Source organism: Panthera tigris, chromosome B1, assembly GCF_018350195.1.
Source record: "Panthera tigris isolate Pti1 chromosome B1, P.tigris_Pti1_mat1.1, whole genome shotgun sequence".
In the NCBI taxonomy this organism is placed as follows: domain Eukaryota; kingdom Metazoa; phylum Chordata; class Mammalia; order Carnivora; family Felidae; genus Panthera; species Panthera tigris.
In genome coordinates, this window is record NC_056663.1 from 115706811 (window position 1) to 115727311 (window position 20501).

A 20501-nucleotide genomic window follows, 5' to 3' on the forward strand; every position below is an offset into this window, starting at 1 on the left:
AGAGATGAAAAGCATAATTTGATGTTATATATTTACATGTGGTAGAAGCAGCTTATGTTTCAATGTACAAAATAAATGATGAGACTGCTGCTACAGTGCTTAAAGATTTTTTTATCGATATAGGAGAATGGATTAAATGCTGAGATTATCTAAATAAATATAGTAACTACTTTGGGTTTCATGGGCTGCCCATTCCATTTGGTGAGAGGGAAAGAGACAGAAAAAGTTCGGAGACAACGAGTCACATTTTCTAAGCACGAGAAATATATACAAGTTGCGTGCAATGCTCACAACAACACTCTATTTTTAAATATAAGGAAACCGTTGCTCAAAGAAGATAAACTGCTCAAAGTTAGAAGATCAACAAGTGGAGTCAGAATTTGACAACAAAACCCTTATTCTGCTAGCACAGCATCTTGCCTCCTGACACACTATTCTTTAGAAAAGAAACAAGTAACATTCTTACATGTAGATAAAACCTCAACTTCTATCATAACTCACACTAAAAGTTTTTAGTCAACAAAGACAAATGTGTTGTAGAATACATCTGGTCTAGATTTAAGGGCCACCAGTATACAAAACAATCCCTCTTAACTTATAAGAAATAGAAAGTAAAGTTTAACATAATACCATTTTAGCAGCTGAGGATGCTCAATAACATTTGGAATAAAGAATCAGTTCAAGAAACAATGAAAAGTAGCAGAACTCTTAAACCTAAGTGTGAAATAAAAATGGTTTCCAGGAGGTAATAAAAAGAGTATTTCTGAAGTATATAATTCCGTAATGATAGACATCTAACTTTTTAGATGTTTTCTAAAGTGACTCCCAAGTTGAAACCTTCTAGAATTAATTTCAAAAGAATCTTTTACCATTACTGAAACTAATTATATTCTATACTCTAATTATACCTTATGACCTAAACTAGTTTTTACTCTCCACTCATACAACAGGAAAAACAAAACTGAGTAAAATTGTCAGCCACTGTGGTTTTTGTTCTTTATTAGCTCTTCAGGAACTGCCATGAAACTGGCAAGAACATATAAAACTGTCCTCTGATATGCAGGTTTTCAGAGATGACAGAATAGTTAACTGAATGATGTATCTATACCAAAAGAACAAGCAATGAAACCAAAACTGAAAGACTAGTATAAAAGATAAGGATTTCTCTTATTAAGAGCGTTTGACTTGACAGCAGAAAAACTAATTAATAAACAGAATAGAAAAAATGCTAATATGTAAAGTATCTACAGAAAAAAATACTAACATATAAAGTATCTTTATTTTTTGTTTTTAAAGATTTCTATTTTTTGTTCCTAAGCCATTCCTCAGTCTAAAAGTTTACTTTGCTTGTGTATAGATCTTGTCAGGAAGTGGGCGTTCCAGAATCCTAGAAAGCTGGAGGCAGAGAAACTGTTTAGAGGCCCGAGTACTAACTCTTAATTCCCCCAACTCTCCCAAAAAAACACATTGCCAAACTGATAACAGATTAATTCAAGAGGCACAGCATCCCAGATTTGTGCGAAATTCTTATCAAAAGCACAGATTGTGTGAGTTCTTGTTAAATGCAGACAATAAGCTCCAAATACAAAAAAAACTGTGATGCAGCACAAAATTAAGCTTCACAGAACTAGTAAGATATTGACATGCATACAAAATAATATTCATAACACATAATACATAGTGCTTACCATGGGCTGTTTGCTACACTAAAGGCTTTACAAATATTTACTCATTCAATCCTCTCAGTACACTACATAAATACTATTAATTACCCTCGTTTAGGAAAAACATTCAGCCAAGAATTCTTTATCCAGCAAGGCTGTCATTCAGAATAGAAGGAGAGATAAAGAGTTTCCCAGACAAATAAAAACTAAAGGAGTTCATGACCACTAAACCAGCCCTGCAAGAAACCTTAAGGGGGATGTTTTGATTGGAGGAAAAAAAGACCAGAGGAAAAAAAGACCAAAAGCAACGAAGACCAGAAAGGACCAGAGAGCATCACCACAAACACTAACTCTACAGGTAATACAATGGCACTAAATTCATACCTTTCAACAATCACTCTGAATGTAAATGGGCTAAATGCTCCAATCAGAAGACACAGGGTATCAGAATGGATAAAAAGACAAGATCCATCTATATGTTGTCCACAAGACTCATTTTAGACCTAAAGACACCTGAAGTTTGAAAGTAAGGGGATGGAGAACCACCTATCATGCTAATGGTTGTCAAAAGAAAGCCAGAGTACCCATACCTATATCAGATGAACTAGATTTTAAACCAAACACTGTAACAAGAGATGAAGCAGGGTATTACATCATAATTAAGGGATCTATCCATCAAGAAGATGTAATAATTATAAATATTTATGCCCCTAACTTGCAAGCACCCAAATATATAAATCAATTAATAACAAACATAAAGAAACTCATTGAAAATAATACAATAATAGTAGGGGACTTTAACACTCCACTTACAACAATGGACAGATCATCTAAGCAGAAAATCAACAAGGAAACAATGGCTTTGAATGACACACTGGACTGGATGGATTTAACGGATATATTCAGAACATTTCATCCTAACGCAGAATATGCATTCTTTTTGAGTGCACATGGAACATTCTCCAGAAGAGATCACCCACTAGGTCACATCAGCCCTCAACAAGTACAAAAAGACTGAGATCATACCATGCACATTTTCAGATCACAATGCTATGAAACTTGAAGTCAACCACAAGACAAAACTGTAAAGCCCTCAAATACATGAACATAAAGAACATCCTACTAAAGAATGAATGAGTAAACCAGGAAATTAAAGAAGAAATTTAAAAAAAAATACATGGAAATAAATGAAAATGTAAATTGGACAGTCCAAAACTTCTGGGATACAGCAAAGGCAGTCCTAAGAGGGAAGCATACTGAAATTCAGGCCTATTTCAAGAAGCAAGTAAAGTCCCAAATACATAACCTAACCATACACCTAAGGAGCTAGAAACGAAACAGCAAATAAAGTCTACAGGCAGCAGAAAAAGCGAAATAATAAAGATTAGAGCAGAAATAAACGATACAGTAACAAAAAACAAGTCAGAACAAATCAATGAAACTAAGACTCTTTGAAAGAATTAACAAAATTGATAAACCCCTTGCCAGACTTACTAAAAAGAAGAGAAAGGACCCAAGTAGATAAAATCACGAATGGCAGAGGAGAGATCACAACCAACACCACAGAAATACAAAGAATTATAAGAGAATGCTATGAAAAATTATATGCCAACAAATTGGGCAATCTGGAAGAAACAGTCAAATTCCAGATACTCACAAACTACCAAAAATGAAACAGAAAGAAATAGAAAATTTCAACAGACCATAACCAGCAAAGAAATTGAATCAGTAATCAAAACATCTCCCAACAAACAAGAGTCCTGGGCCAGATGACTTCCCAGGGGAATTCTACCAGATATTTAAAGAAGAGTTAATACCTATTTTCAAACTGTTCCAAAAAATAGAAATGGAAAGAAAACCTCCAAACTCATTCTTACAAGGTCAGCATTACCTTGGTTCCAAAACCAAAGACCCCACTAAAAAGGAGAATTACAGGCCAATATCCCCGATGAACATGGATGCAAAGATTCTCAATAAAATATTAGCAAATCAAATTTGCTAGAAGTACATTAAAAAAATTATTCACCATGATCAAGTGGGATTAAGTCTTGGGCTGCAGAGCTGGTTCAATATTCATAAACAAATCAATTCATTAACATGATACATTATACTGTTTTCTCAATAGATGCAAAAAAAGCATTTGACAAAATACAGCATCCATTCTTCATAAAAACCCTCAACAAAGAAGGAATAGATGGAACATAATTGAACATCATAAAGGCCATATATGAAAGACCTACAGTTAATATCATCCTCAATGGGGCAACACTGAGAGCCTTTCCCCTAAGGTCAGGAACAAGACAAGGATGTCTACCATCACCTTTACTATTTAACCTGTTACTGAAAGTCTTAGCCTCAATCAGATAACAAAAAGAAATAAAAGGCATCTAAATCAGCAAGGAAGAAGTCAAACTTTCACCATTTGCAGCTGACATGATAGTCTGTAGAAAACCTGAAAGACTCTACCAAAAAATTGCTAGAACTAATACATAAGTTTCAGGATATAAAATCAACATGCAGAAATCTGTTACATTTCTATACACCAATAATGAAGCAGCAAAGAAATCAAGGAATTGATCCCATTTGTAACTGCATCAAAACAATAAGATACCTAGGAATAAACCTAACCTACCTAAATAAACCAAATAAGCCTAAGAGGTAATAGATCTGTACTCTTAAAACTACAGAACAATTATGAAAGAAACTGAAGAGGACACAAAGAGATGGAAAAGCATTCCACGCTCATGGATTGAAAGAACAAATATTGTTAAAATGTCTATACTACCCAAAGCAATCTATACATTTAATGCAATCCCTATCAAAATACCACCAGTATTTTTCACAGAGCTAGAACAGACTAGCCTAAAATCTGTATGGAACCACAAAAGACCCTGAAAAGCCAAAGCAATCCTGAAAAAGAAAAACAGAACTGGAGGCATCACGATTCTGGATTTCAAGCTATATTACAAAGCTGTAGTGATCAAGACAGTATGGTACTGGCACAAAACAGACACACAAGTCAATGGAACAGAATAGAAAATCCAGAAATGGACCCACAACTATATGGTCAACTAATCTTCAACAAAGCAGGAAAGAATATCCAATGAAAGACAGTCTCTTCAAAAAATGGTACTGGGAAAACCGGACAGCGACATGCAGAAGAATGATACAGGACCACTTTCTTACACCATCCACAAAAAAAAAAAAATTCAAAATGGATGTAAGACATAAATGTAAGACAGGAAACTATCAAAATCCTAGAGGAGAATACAGGCAGCAATTTCTTTGACCTTGACTGTAGCAACTTCTTACTAGACAAGTCTCCAAAGGTGAGGGGAAAAAAAGCAAAAATGAACTATTGCTATTGGGCTTCATCAAGATAAAAAGCTTCTGCACAATGAAAGAAACAATCAGGGTGCCTGGGTGGCTCAGTGGTTTAAGTGTCTGACTTTGGCTCAAGTCATGATCTCATGGTTCGTGAGTTTGAGCTCTGCATTGGGCTCTGTGTGGACAGCTTAGAGCCAGAAGCCTGCTTTGGATTCTGTGTCTCCCTCTCTCTCTATGCCTTCCCCACTCATACTCTGTCTCTCTCTCTTTCAAAAATAAATAGACATTAAAACAGAAACTAAGGAAACAATCAACAAAACTAAAAGGCAACCTACAGAATAGAAGATATTTGCAAACGACATATCTTGACAAAAGGTTAGTACCTAAAATCTGCATAGAACTTACCAACTCAACCCAAAAAACAAATAACTTGGTTAAGAAATCGGCAGAAGATACAAATAGACACTTTTCCAAAGAAGACATCCAGATGGCTAACACACATGAAAAGAAGCTAAAACATCACTCATCATCAGGGAAATACAAATCAAAACTACAATGAAATATCACTTCACACCTGTCAGAATGGCTAAAATTAACAACTAAGGCAACAACAGATGGTGGCAAGGATGTGGAGAAAGAGGAACCCTTTTGCATTAATGGTGGGAATGCAAACTGGTACAGTCACTCTGGAAAACAGTATGGAGGTTCCTCAAAAAATCAGAAATAGAACTACTCTACAACCCACTAATAGCACTAGTAATTTATCCAAAGGATACAAAAATGCTGATTCAAAGCAAACACATGCACCCCAATGTTTACAGCAGCACTATTGACAACAGCCAAATAATGGAAAGAAGAGGTGGTATATACATACAATGGAATATCAGTCGGCAATCAACAACAATGAAATCTTACCATTTGCAACAACATGGATAGAACTAGAGTATATTATGCTAAACGAAATAAGTCAGAGAAAGACAAATACATGATTTCACTCACATGTGGAATTTAAGAAACAAAACAGATGAACATAGGGGAAGAGAACGGAAAATAAGATAAAAACAGAGAGGGACGCAAACCATTAGAGACTTAAATATAGAGAACAAACTGAGGGTTGCTAGCAGGGTGTTGGGTAGGGGGATGTGCTAAATGGCAACAGGTGTTAAAGAGGGCCCTTGCTGGGATGAGCACTAGGGTGTTATGTGTAAGGGATGAATCACTAAATTCTATTCCTGAAATCATTATTACACTATATGTTAAGTAACTGATTTGAATAAAAAGAAATAAATAAATAGATGTGTTATAAATACACAATGGAATATTACTCAGCCATCAAAAAGAATGAAGTCTTGCCATTTGCAATGATGTGGATGGAGCTAGAATGTATTATGCTAAGCGAAATAAGTCAATCAGAGAAAGACAAATACCATATAATTTCACTCACATGTGGAACTTAAGAAAGAAAACAGATAAACATATTGGGGGGGGCAGGGAGAGGAGAGAGGGAAACAAACCACAAGAGACTCTTAATGATACAGAACAAACTGAGGGTTGATGGAGGGATGTGGGTGGGAGATGGGCTAGATGGATGATAGGTATTAAAGAGGGCACTTGTGATGAGCACTAGGTATTGTATGTAAGTGATGAATCACTGTATTCTATTCCTGAAACCAATATTGCACTGAATGTTAACTAAAATTAAAAATTAAAAAAAGAATTTCCCCATTTTACAGATGAGGAAATTAAGGCACAAAAGTTATAGCCAAGAACTTAAAAATATCAGGCAGGTAGCTAAGTGACTCAAAAGTTAAATCTCACAATACCCACACAAAATAGGTATCATTAAAATCTCTTTCTTATAGACGAAAAAGCTGAGCCTCAGAAAGGTTCCCAAATCACCTAGCACATGTGGAGTCAAAATTTGAAAGCTTTAACTTCTTAATTAAAACTAGTAATTTTCTAAGAACAAGGATTTGAACTAAATATAAAGTAGAAACTAGTAAGAGGAAATTCTAAAGCTTGACTGTTGCTTTTAACACACCAGACTCAGTATCTGAACACTCTGAATGTAGCTGCAAGACTAATCAATAAAGGAAACATGATTCCGACAAGTAAAATTTTAAGATTGCAATTAAAACTTGTCACATTATGATAACTGAATATAAATGAGAGTTGAAAAATCTTGGATGCATTGTTAACTTTCTGGTTTACTCAAAATGCTTCTCAATAATGTACTATTTGGTAGGGTATAAAGCTAGTTTGAAATGAAAGTTTAAATCACCTGCCATGAAAAACATACCTAACATTTTAAACAATTGTTTTTTAACAAACTGTATTTTCCAGAGAAGTCTTTCATCATTCCTGTGTGTAATGTTCTTCTAAATCTTATTTTCATAGTTTTCTGGTTTTTTTTCCTTTTGACATAGCTATCCAACAAAGTTAAGTGATATCAATAAAAGTTCTTAAAAGCTAAAAACTGCAGAGCCTCTGAAATTGCTAAACACATGCCAATAATCACCATTTGGAAACAGTTACACATAATGTAAGAGAACTAATCCTTCAGAGACTATTTTAGGCCAACTGATTGTAAACAAAGCACACAGGGAATAGGAAGTAGTTCAGAGAGGAGTTTGTACAGATGTAAAAAACTGTGACCACCTTCTTAGAATTTAAAACCTACAAAAAGCAATAAATACAAATTCCAAAATCCCAAGCATTCACAATCTGAAATAAAAACCAGAAACTTCATTTTAATTAGCCATTGTTTTGCTCATTGATTATCAGCTCTTTGATATCTGCCATGGCCATAAAAAGCCTAGCACTAAATTATTTTATGTGTGATTAACTGGGTTTTTGAACTACAGCAATTGTAACTATTGCCAATTGTGGCACAAAAACTAAAGTATAAGTTTGCAAATAAAGGTTGATTAAATTTAGAAAGCTAATCATTAGAGAAAAGAGGTTTGGTGGTTCTCTAGGAATAACCCTGACAATAATGAAGGCAAATGCTCAGGCCTGTTCTCCAAATACTGATTTTGATTTTTCTGTTTGTATTTTACATGTTTTACTAGTGTGTTTCTTTCTGTTTATTCATTAACCAATTTACTGAGCTCTACACCAGTCATTTTTCTAGATGCTAGGTATACAACAGTGAATAATCACCACATACACACAAAAGTAAAAATCTTGATTTCACGTGCTTACAATTCTGTGTGGGCAGACAATTAACAATGTTTAGTATATTGGATCAATAGGATCACGGACCAAGCCATGTAGCTATTTTGGGGAAAGAGCCAGTGGCTCAACTGGAGTGATCCAATGAAGATTTATGGAGTACATGAGGTTAACAAACACAATGGGAGGCCATTACAAGAACTTGGGCTTGTACTCTGGGTCAAATGAAAAGTTTTGTAATAGTTCTGAGCAGAGGAGTAATATACCCTGACTTACATCACTCTCCCATAACTGAAAATAGATGGAAGAAGGGCACAGGCAAAAGCAGGGAGATCAGTTAGAAAGTTTTACCTTCCACATAACAGATGTTGGCACCAGGACCAAAGTAGTAGTGGGCAAAGATGAGGAGAATGATTCTAGATATATTCAGAAGGTACAATTACTAGGATTTTCTGAAGGAGAAGATAAGTGAGAAAATAAAAAGAAGTTGAGAGAACAGAATTCCTGTCAGATAAGATGAGAAATACTATGGAAAAGGAAAATTCTAGGGGAAAGATGGGGAATATGTATTCTCCCTTGGGACATATTAGTGAAAAAGTCTAGTAGGCAGCTGGATAAGTAACTGGTTAAAACAGCCAAGAAAATGAACATGAAAAAGAAAAGAGAAGAGGTCAAGTACAGAAAGAAAAAGAGGTCAAAGACCAAGGTCTGGGATATTCCAATGTTTAGGGGTCAGGGAGGTGAGGAAGAATCAGCAAAGGAATTAAGAAGGAGGACCAATGAAGCAGGAGGACCACCAGGCCACCAGGTGCCAGAAACCAAGATAATTAAGAAAAAGTCTAAGAACTAGCCAAGGATTTTTAGTTACTGAGAGTAACTGGTGACCCTGATCAGAGAAGTTCTGGAAAAAATAGTAGGGAAACCTGACTGAAATGGGTTTCAGAAAGAAGTTTATATCTATTTTTAAGAATAAAGGCATCAAAAATTCAATACTCTTGTACATATCATACATGCTTTGTGATTAACCTCTAACATATTTATTAATAAGACCCAATAATAATAGAAATAAGCGTGATCTAGGAAGTTAAACGTCTGAATGCAAATTCTCATTTATTATTAGACAAAATCCAGTGTACTCTCAAAAAGTACTCTCAAAAGGCTGTTGTTGCTACTGTCTTCTAGCCGTAATATTATTTTCAAGTTAGTTTTGCATGGTGCTTTCGGGACTAGTTATCACATTTAAATAGTAAAATGTATAGCTTCACACACTGAAAATTTTAAGAAGTACTGGGTGGGGAGGGTTTCTAGTCAGTGTTATAAAAAATATCATTTGACATCTTCTAAACTCTATGGAACTTTTTAGATTTGTAGTTGGAATAGTTGTTAGGTGTAAATGCCTTTTCAAGGCCAAACAGCACTTCAAACGTTTGAGTCCCAAATGCAATTTCTATACCACACTTTATATAACATGAAATGTAAGTCTCCAGACACTGAGCACATCAAGTGAACATCAAAATGTACCAGCAGACACCTTAAGCTTTAAAATGTAAAACAGATGCTGAAAAATAAAGCACTGATAAATCATGGATCTGACTAGAAAAAGAAAAAAAAAAAAAGAAAAATGTAAGACTAATGGCCTGCTGCATAGTATTAACCACTATTCCTTTCAGATTTACTGCTCCAGAAGCAACTGATATGGAAGCATAAGCAAGATGAACATTAACAAACCTCATGTCCTAAAATTCATCAATTATTTGATGCTTAAGAATATAATCTCATGGGCCATTTTAAAAGGTCAGGTTTTCCCTTTTTTCACTTTATATTTTTGTACCTTCTCCACATACTCATGTGCTGATGCGCAAGGGGAAACTATGAATTTGCAAGAAATATCAGACTTTGGGACAATGTAAATATAAACACATAAGAAGCCAAATGGATAGATTAGAGAATATAATAAAGACAAGAAATCCATACTGGGCTATTAACATCTCTAATGCTAAGTCACTGAGTAACTAATGAAAAACTTTCAATATACTCAATAGGAGCATCCAAATAAACCTGATTCAAGTGCTGAAATACTACCTGTCAATTCTTTGAGATAATGGAATGAAACCTGAACTAAAACTAAAAGAATAGAACTAAAAGAATAAGAAGCCTTCATTAATGAAATAGTCCATATTAATTCAAAGCAAGCAGCAATCAACAAAAATGCTACAGTGCTACAAATTCAGGCACATTTATTCTTTGATCCCTTCACTAACTCTATGTAACTGTAAGCAAGAAGCTGAGTTTTGTTGGGCCTCAAACCAAATCTATAAAATAGTGGATTTTCTTCCAATTCTAAGCATATAACTCTACAATTTACATCACAAAATAACACTTAAAGAAAACATACTAAATCTTATGTGTTTATTTTTTTTAATCTTTTTTAAATGTTTTTATTTATTTTTGAGACAGAGAGAAACACGGCATGAGCAGGGGAGGGGCAGAGAGAGAGGGAGACACAGAATCTGAAGCGGCCTCCAGGCTCTGAGCTGACAGCACAGAGCCCAATGCAGGGCTCGAATTCATAGACCGCGAGGTCATGACCTGAGGCAAAGTCAGACGCTCAGCTGACTGAGCCACCCAGGTGCCCCAAAATCTTACATGTTTAAACAGAAAAGAAGGGAAATGTTAACTTGGAAAGGTAAACCAAAAGTATCTTAAAGGAAAAAGTTTACTTTTATTGTCATTCTATTCCAATTTAGTGAATGAGACTTCTCAATAGAATTTTAGGTTTGTCAGATATACAAATGATCTACCCCAAAGTGTGAACTTTGGGGAAGTGTTCTGATATTGTGGTAGCAGAGTGGTGATCATATGCTCCTAGAACCAAAAGCCATCATGCTGCTTTAAGAAATGATTATAAATGAGATTTTCCCAAAACCTAGTTTAACAAAAAAGATTCTTAGAAAACAGACTACTAAGGTTTTCGTTCTACCAAGGTTCAAGACGTACACTTGTATTCAAAGTCACAGATACTTGCTAAACAATCCCTGTGTTTTTTACATCAGCCTACTTTGACCAGGAGAGGGGGGAAGCTGAGTTTCAAGGAAATTAACCCATGGTTCCAACCATATTTTCTATCTTAGTCCAGTGTTAAAATCCTTCATATCCTAATATTTTATCAAACACAGTTAACACAGGATTTAAAAAGCAGGCCCATCTAATCACATCAGCCTTGCTATTAAAACAGCTGTTTCTACAAATATATTTCCAAATCAATTCTGACTTTTAGACCTAATTCTCCTTTTTACCCTAATTTATTTCTACTTTTTCCATTACTCTGTAGTCAAATGAACATCCTTTAAGTAAATGCATTCTTTTGTTTTTCCTCCTCCTTTCATGAAGGAAATATTTATTCCATATCTGACAAGCATCCTTTCTTTTTTGCTTCAAAGACCTATATGAAGAAACTTTTTCACACATGATAAAACTTCTTCTATCTCAGGACCATTTTAGTGGAGAAAACAAGCAATATGAAAGCAACCTCCTTTGAGATTATTACAATAAATACAAGTTTTAACTCAATTTTTCTCTATATCCTGAAGTCAAGTAAAAGCATATGCAAGTACATTATTAGATGGACTTGGAGAATTACACATTTCTTCCCCCACATATGAACTTTTCATCTTTTTGTGCTGCATTCTGAGATAATCTATAGCTTCAAAGACTCTGCAGCACATTAATTAGTTCTCTATCTATAACATACTCTTCTGCTACGTAAGTGTTACTAGTATTTTGCCTAGAACAAACTCTCTCTAGTGTTTTTTAAAAACATATATTTTTAAAGTTTATTTATTTTTGAGAGAGAGAGAAAGAGCGAGTGAACATAAGTGGGGAAGGAGCAAAGAGAGAAGGAGACAAAGAATCCCAGGCAGGCTCTGTGCTGTCCTCACAGAGCCCGATGTGAAGCTTGAACTCAAAAACCCCAAGATCATGACCTGAGCTAAAACCAAGAGTCAGATGCTTAACTGACTAAGCCACCCAGGCACCCCTCTCTCTAGAGTTTTATGCAATGTGTGCATTCATGGGGAAGGTGATGGTTAGTTAGATGGTGTGCTTAATGTGCCATCTCGAACCAACCTCAAGAAACTCAATAATAAAATCTTAATAATAATGTAAATTAATGTAAAGCCTTGGTTTTAAACTAAACCAAGACTGGTTTTAAACTAAATACTACAAAAGAACAATGATTCCCAAACTATTTTAAATAATGACTAATACTTACCAGGAAAAGCATCAAAAACAATTCTGTCTCCAGGAACAGACCCAGTAGGAGGTGCCAAGATTTCAACCTTCTCAGGTGAACTAGCACACATTACCATTGCCTGAGATATTACTCCCCTCATCTTTGCAGGTTTCAGGTTACAAAGTAAAATCACCATCCGATTTTGCATCTGTGTGAAACACAAATTAGTGATTAAATATATACAGAGATTTACAATAATTACACCTAGAATACACTAAGCTACATCTAATATGCTAAATATAAAATGTTCTATTTTTGTAGATGTATCTGTCTCTGTGTCCAAAATCTTTTATTGTTGTTATGAAGTCTTACATAAACATGAAAAAAAAAAAATTCCACAAACTGACAGTGCCCTATAGTTGAAGGAACAGAGGCAAGACTATTCAGTTAAATAATTTTTAGACTGAGTGAAACAGATGTGGTTTTGAATTTAGCTGCCATGTACTAGCAATCAGATTGTATAAAGTTGAAATGTTTTTTTCCTCACAAAATGAGGAAAATGATATCCCACTTAAATAGCCCACTCTAGGAGTATATTGTAACATGTATGTAAAGCATTTAGCATGGTGTTAGCACTGAAATAAATGAACAATCCTTTTTTCCATACATATTTGGTCATTGCCAATACTATGTCATACTTGGTCATTGCCAAGATTCATGTCCTAATTTAAAAATTACTCTTGGGAAGATCGGAATAGGAGGATCCTGAGCTCACCTAGTCCCACGGACACGCCAATGAAACAACTGCATCTACTGCAACTAACTCTGAGATCGACCTGAAGACTGGCACTTCAGATCGTCCACAGCTAGAGAGAAGACAAAATCAAAAAGAATAGGAAGCGTAGAGACACAGTTGGGAACCCTGGCGACTAACCACAAACAGGATGAATGTCACAAAACACAGAAGAGTAAGGGGGTCAGACCCCACACCTGGGGACCCAAACTGGGAAGATGAATCTTCCTAACATCTGGCTTTGAAAAACAGGAGGACTTAACTCTAGAAGCTTTAAAAATCAGCAGGGCTTAAAAAAAAAAAAAAAAAAAAAAAAAAAAATCAGCAGGGCTTAACTGGGAAAACCAGAGAGTGACAGTAAACGGAGCCCCCCACACTAAAAGAGCCATCACCAGACACAGCACCAAAGCAGCAGTTTGAAGTATCTGAGGTATTTGTGAAGATTTATTGACTAATCTTAGGATATGTTAGACAGGCAGAGATCTACCAGAAACATCTCTGGGAAAGAAAGTAGTGCCAGAGGGCATCATTTTTCTTGCTCTCCCCTGCCTAGATGGCCTGAAGTTTGCAGAAGCCAGTGCTATCACTCTACATCTAACTTACCAGCACCACATGCCCAGCCCCAGCATTCCCTTGCATACATGCACCACCTAATCCACCCACAACAGGAGGTACCCTTCCAAAGCAGGTCCTACCATGTCAAATACAGGAAGCAAGCAGGTCTTAGACCACTCCAAAGTGACTGCAGCCCTGGAAAGAAGGGGAGATAACCCTACACACCAGCACAACCACACTTGCTGCAATGAGGCCTCTTACCAGGCTGTTCAGGGAGCAAGCCTTGCCCTTCATGCACCTGCAGCTGTTACAGAGGTTATCTGCAGACAGTTAAGGTGAGTGCTGGCTCCATCTACCGGTAAGCTCACAAGTCCGTCAACAGCAATGGAAGTAAACCCTGCCCAGTGTAAGAACAGGTAGCGAAGAGAGTCATTATAGTCGTAAGCCTATCTACAGCCGCACCAATCTTGAAAAAGAACAACAAAACTGGAGGTATCATAATCCCAGATTTTAAGATATACTACAAAGCTGCAGTAATCAAAACAGTATGGTATGGCACAAAATAGATACATATAGATCAATGGAACAGAATAGAGAGCCGAGAAATAAAACTATACTTATATGGTCAATTAATCTACAACGAAGGAGACAAGACTATATAATGGGGAAAAGACAGTCTTTTCAATTTATGGTGCTGGGAATACTTGACAGCCACATGTAAAAGAATGAAACTTGACCACTTTCTTACACCATACACAAAAATACACTCAAAATGTAACGACCTAACTATGAGACCTGAAACCATAAAACTAGAAGAAAACACAGGCAGTTATTTCTTTGACAAAGGCCATAGAAACATTTTTCTAGGTATGTCTCTCAGTCAAGGGAAACAAAAGCAAAATTAAACTATTGTGACTACAAAAGCTTTTGTACAACCAAGGAAATCATCATCAAAACAAAAAGGCAACCCACTGAATGAGAGAGACATTTGCAAATGATTCTTCCCATAAGGGGTTAATATCCAAAATATATAAAGAACTTATACAATTCAACATCAAAAAAGCCACAAACAATGCAATTAAAAATGGACAGAGGGCCTGAGTAGATATTTTTCCACAGATAGACAGATGGCCAACAGATATACAAAAAAATACTCAACATCACTATTCATCAGGTAAATGTAAATCAAAACCACAATGAGATATCACTTCACAACAGGCAGAATTGCTAGTATTAAAAAGGCAAGAAATAAGTGCTGGCAAGGATATGGAGAAAAAAAATTCTCATGCAGTGTTGGTGGAATGTAAATCAGTGCAACCACTATAGGAAAGGTTTGGAGGTTCCTCAAAAAATTGAAAATAGAAATACCATATGATACAGTAATTCCACCACTGGGCACTTACCCAAAGAAAATGAAAACCCAAATTCAAAAAGATACACACCTTTACATTTACTGCAGGATTATTTCTAATAGCCAAGATATGGAAGCAACTCTAGGGTCCACAGATAGATGAATGGATAAACATGTATACATACATATGTGTATGTGTGTGTATATACATATAGAAATATACATAATGTGGAATACTCATATATTGGAACATTACTCGGCCACAAAAAGAATGAAATCTTGCCATTTGAGACAACATGGATGGACTTAGAGGGTATGATGTAAAGTGAAAGAAATCAAACAGAGAAATACAAATACTAAATGATTTCACTTATATGTAGAATCTAAAACACAAAAGAAATAAACAAACAACAGACCCTTAAATACAGAGAACAAACTTGTGGTTGTCAGGAGGGAAGTGGATAGGAGAGTGGGTGGGAGGATGGGCAAAATAAGTATAGGGGATTAAGAGGTACAAACTTTCAGTAATAAAATAAATAAGTGATGGAGATGAAAAGTACAGTATAGGGAATATAATCAATAATATTTTAGTAACTTTGCATGGTGACTACACTTATTGTGGTGAGCACTGAGTAATGAATAGAAATGTTAAATCACTGAAACAATTGTACACCTGAAATTAACATAGCATTGCAAGTCAACTATACTTCAAAAACAAATATCAAAAGTATTATGTACACTGTATATAACATTTAGGCCATTTCTACAATTTGTCATAGAAGTGAACAGAAATTTCTTTAATCTTCACAAGTTGAAGTGTCTTAATTCTTTCCCCATTTAGCAAAACCAAGGAACACAGTTGTTTATGTTCTTTCAACAAGCTTAAAATAGCACACAAGAGAATTATTACAGCAGGGGAAGAGAAAAGGCACATTCTAAATAAAAAAAGATGGTTTGCGGGTGCCTGGGTGGCTCAATTGGTCAAGTGTCCAACTCCTGATTTCGGCTCAGGTCATGATCTTATGGTTCTTGAGTTTGAACCCCAATCAGGCTCTGCACTGACAGCACAAAGCCTGCTTGTCATTCTCCCTCTCTCTCTCTGTCTCTCTCTCTCTCAGCCCCTCTCCCACACACTAGTGCGCGCTCTCTCAAAATAAATAAACATTAAACAATAAATAAATAAATAAATAAATAAATAAATAAATAAATAAATAATGCTTTTATAAATTAATGTTATGGGAAATTTACCCCCAAATCCTATGATTAAAAAATAATAAATAAAAATAGTAACAGGCCTAAGACTCAAATTCAAAAGGCCCCCTTTTCAGAGGTCTTCATGAATAAGACTCTTCTTCATATACATAATTTGAAAATGCCACATGTTAGAAAAGAAGTTATAGAATATATGTATAAGAAAAAAGAACAGGGTTGTCTAGATCCAACTGTTAAAGCATCAGATGATATCCATGGACCTTTACATTAGAAAAACACACAAATCTACAAAGTTTAGTATTTGGGGGGCAAAGTGCTTCTGCTTTATACAATATTTACTGCTACTGTCTTGACAGGTTAGATACAGACGTGTATATAAACAGCTTTGTTTAAGGCTACGGCTGACAGTTGTAGGAAGAGAAGAAATTGTCTGCAACTTATGGGAACAAAAAAGATGAAACCCAATGTTGGAGGAGATTTTCCAATTTGAGCTGGCTCAAGATCAACTGGTTCTTTTCTCCAGAGCTTCTTATGAACCTAACACCATAAGCAGTTATAAAGAAGTCCTGGTCCTAGAAAAGAGGAGTGTTAAAAAGAGGGAACAAAAGCATACACAGGAACCAAGTCTTTTTTTAAAGAGAAACTTTCATTAAACTGCTTATATCTGTTTTTCTCACCTGAACAGAACAGCCAGATGATCCTATTAATTTATGAGGTAGGCCATGTTTCTCCTTAGTTCAACAGGTCTCCAATGGCTTTCACCTCATTCAGAATATAAGTCAAAGTCTATACAATGATCTGTAAGATCTTAGGTCATCTGGCATCCCTCTCTCTGATTTCATACTGCATGGTATTCCCCCTTATTTACTCTGCTATAGTGACAATGCTTCCTGCTGTTCTTGCAACATGCCAGGCATACATCTGACTTACAACTGCCTGAAATGCTCTTCTACCAGACAGACATATGACTTTTCTTCACTTTCTTAGACCTTTACTTAAATGTCTCTTTATGATGCCTTCCCAGGCTACTTTATATAAAATTACATAATTCTAACTTCAACTCATAGACTCTTTCCCCACTTTATTTTTCTTTTAATACTTACCACTATTCAATATACTCTATATGTTGATTTTTCTCACTACCCCATAGGGTTGTGAGCTTCACAAAGGCAGGTTTTTGGTTTTTGTTTTCTAAACAAATCTACCTACCTACCTACCTACCAGTCATCCTAATGCACTGCTATATCCCTTATCTAGAATAGTGCCTGGAAGTATCTGGAAGTATGAATGAATGAATGTAGGGATTTATTCAAAATCGCAAAGTGAATAAGCAACAGAGTTGGCAATGAACAGACAAGAACTATTTTAATGTTAAAAGTCTACAGCCTTTGCAGTATCTCCGAAGCACCATGGGGCAAAGGAAATAGGCAGATGACTCAAGTTACTATAGAAGATGTCTTGAAAGACCAAATTAAAACCATTACTGCCTGTAAGTTTTTCCAGTGTCATTGGAAATACACACGTGTCTATACACACACACGCACACACACATACACATATTTTAAAGACCTAATAACAAAATATAAAACATCCAGTTTTTAAGAAACAAAAAAAATCCATTAAAAATTTTAAGTTCAAGCTCCATTAGCCCCTCTCCTCTTTTTTTCTTCAAGTATGAAAATATTTCTTGAGTTATAAAAAAAAAAAAAAAGGATTCATTCTTACCCTTACTTTTTTTTTTTTTTTTTAACGTTTTATTTATTTTTGAGACAGAGGGAGACAGAGCATGAACGGGGGAGGGGCAGAGAGAGAGGGAGACACAGAATCAGAAGCAGGCTCCAGGCTCTGAGCCATCAGCCCAGAGCCCGACGTGGGGCTCGAACTCACGGACCGCGAGATTGTGACCTGAGACGAAGTCGGACGCCCAACCGACTGAGCCACCCAGGCGCCCCACTTACCCTTACTTTTTAGATTGATGCTATCTGGGTTTACTTAACAGTGATTTAAAAAAATCAAGGAATAATAAAATTCCATGACAGAACAATGATGATAAAGATATTTATACTATATTACATATAGAACACTAAACTAAAAACATTTTAAAAACTGAGAAAAAATAATGCATGTTTCTTCTTTTTTTTAAATGTTTGTTTATCTGAGAGAGAGATTTATAGCATAAGCAGGGGAGGAGCAGAGAAAGAGGGAGAAGGAGAATCCCAAGCAGGCTCCACAGTCAGCCCAGAGCTGGACATGGGGCTCAAACTCACGAGCTGTAAGATCATGACCTGAGCTGAAATCAAGAGTCGGATGCTTAACCAACTGAGCCACCCAGATGCCCCATCTTCTTTCTTTCTACCCTCATGAATTTGATCTTAATTTGCAACTCTTTTGCAGGTTTTTGGTACTTTTATTCAATTTTTTTGGTGAAATTTATTTTATTAAAAATTAATCAAATGATCCAGTCAATACTGACTCATGTGGTATGGCCACCTTATACAAAATTATATGGAAGAACATTAAGAAAAAGTGACATGTGTATGCAGAAGTAATTTTAATTGTACAGATTACCTGTTCAAGAGGAACATGATTCACCAGGCCACTGACAACTGTTCTTGGGGCTGTTTCTCCAACATCTATTTCTTCTACATATAAAGAATCTGCATCAGGATGTTTTCTGGCAGTAATGATACAACCAACTCGAAGATCCAGACGAGAAACATCTATTGGCTTAGAGTCAGCACTTCCTGCTATTGATTGTTTTTTCTCCTTTTTCTCTAAAAAATATTTTTGAATGGTTAAACATCAGAAGTAAAACAAAAATAAACTATGAAAAACTCATTAGCTTCAATACTGATGAGCTTCAAAAGAAAAAGAGTGTTTATCTCCTACCTTCACTTAAATAGTAACACAGGAAAGAATTATTCGAGTCATAATTTCCCAAACCCTAATTTAGCTATTTCTCTCTTAAATAACTGCCTAAATCTCTAAAGACGTAGAATAGAAGCTGGTAAACCATGTTCATTTATTTACATAATGTCTATGGATGCCTTTGCAGTATAGCACAGTTGAGTAGTTATGATGACTTTTTGGTCTGCAAAGCTTAAGATATTAAATGGACTTTTATTGAGAAAATTTTCCTTTCCCTGAAACAGATTTGGAGAAAATCCTTTAAAATTTTTACTGTGACTCTTTAGAAAGTGAAAAATCCTTTATTTAGGAAGAACATCACAATTAGTAGCCAGCTAAGGGAATGAACTATATAATCAAGTATAATTTCACTGATAAAATGTTTCTCTCTTTAAACACACCAATAACTATACAATGAATTTCACCATTTCTTGTATTTCTCTGAACACTTAGGGTTTTAGGTTTATCTGAGCGACTGTGGAGAAGATAACATTTTATTCTAATGTTTTAAAAATACTCCTCTTATTTATGTTGAAAATCTAACTCTTATTAGCATTTTGATTACTTTGATCACTGAATCAAAATGTGACCTATGAAGAATTCATATTCCTTAAGTTTACATTTAGCTTCTCTGGCAGAGAAAAAAAGTAAAACAAAATAAAAACTTATTCACCTGCAACCTACAGGGTAGAGATAAATAGTTGTGACTTAGAAGCACTCCTTCTTGATTACACCTTTGTTTAATCTTTGAACAAATATTTACTGAGATCCAAGGCACTGAAAATCTCTTTTAAGGAAGACAGATATATATAATGAATATGTGACAAACATTACATACACAAAGATATAATACAGAAATGCAGAGATAAATAATTCTGCCTAAAGTGGGAAAGAATGATTTTGTGTAAGGACATTCACAATTTATACAAAGAGAGCTTACAAAAGAAGAGGTAATTCAAAATAAGGAACAATGTTTAATCTTACTAGCAAAAGCTAGTAAAAATCCAAGTGATATAGAATATACAACAAAATTACTAGGAAACAATACACCAAAAATCTTAAAGTAGTTACCTTTGAGTGATAATCTATATATTTAATATAATGCAGTATAACAGTATATCTACATATCTACATTTTTAACTTTAATCTACTCCCTAGGCATTTGCAATACTTTTATCAGGAATCCATAGTCCAGAGGTGACTGCAAACGTCAAAATCTATACCAAGAGCTTAGTCATCATAAAAGATTTTGGACATGTTTCGTTAAAAGATGAGCGATGCTCACAT

At 35.3% G+C, this 20501-nt stretch overlaps 1 protein-coding gene across 5 annotated transcripts in view; it reads right to left on the bottom strand.

Annotated features, from left to right (window-relative positions):
• Positions 1 to 20501, bottom strand: part of AIMP1 (aminoacyl tRNA synthetase complex interacting multifunctional protein 1) — a 38853-nt gene that overhangs the window by 1053 nt on the left and 17299 nt on the right. For all 5 annotated transcript variants that reach the window (XM_042984078.1, XM_042984079.1, XM_007080935.3 and 2 more), the window contains exons 5-6: positions 18876 to 19081; positions 12436 to 12604 (exon numbers count right to left, since the gene is read on the bottom strand). In XM_042984078.1, coding sequence (XP_042840012.1) covers positions 12436 to 12604; positions 18876 to 19081 — 375 coding nt within the window. The remainder of the gene's footprint in view (positions 1 to 12435; positions 12605 to 18875; positions 19082 to 20501) is intronic.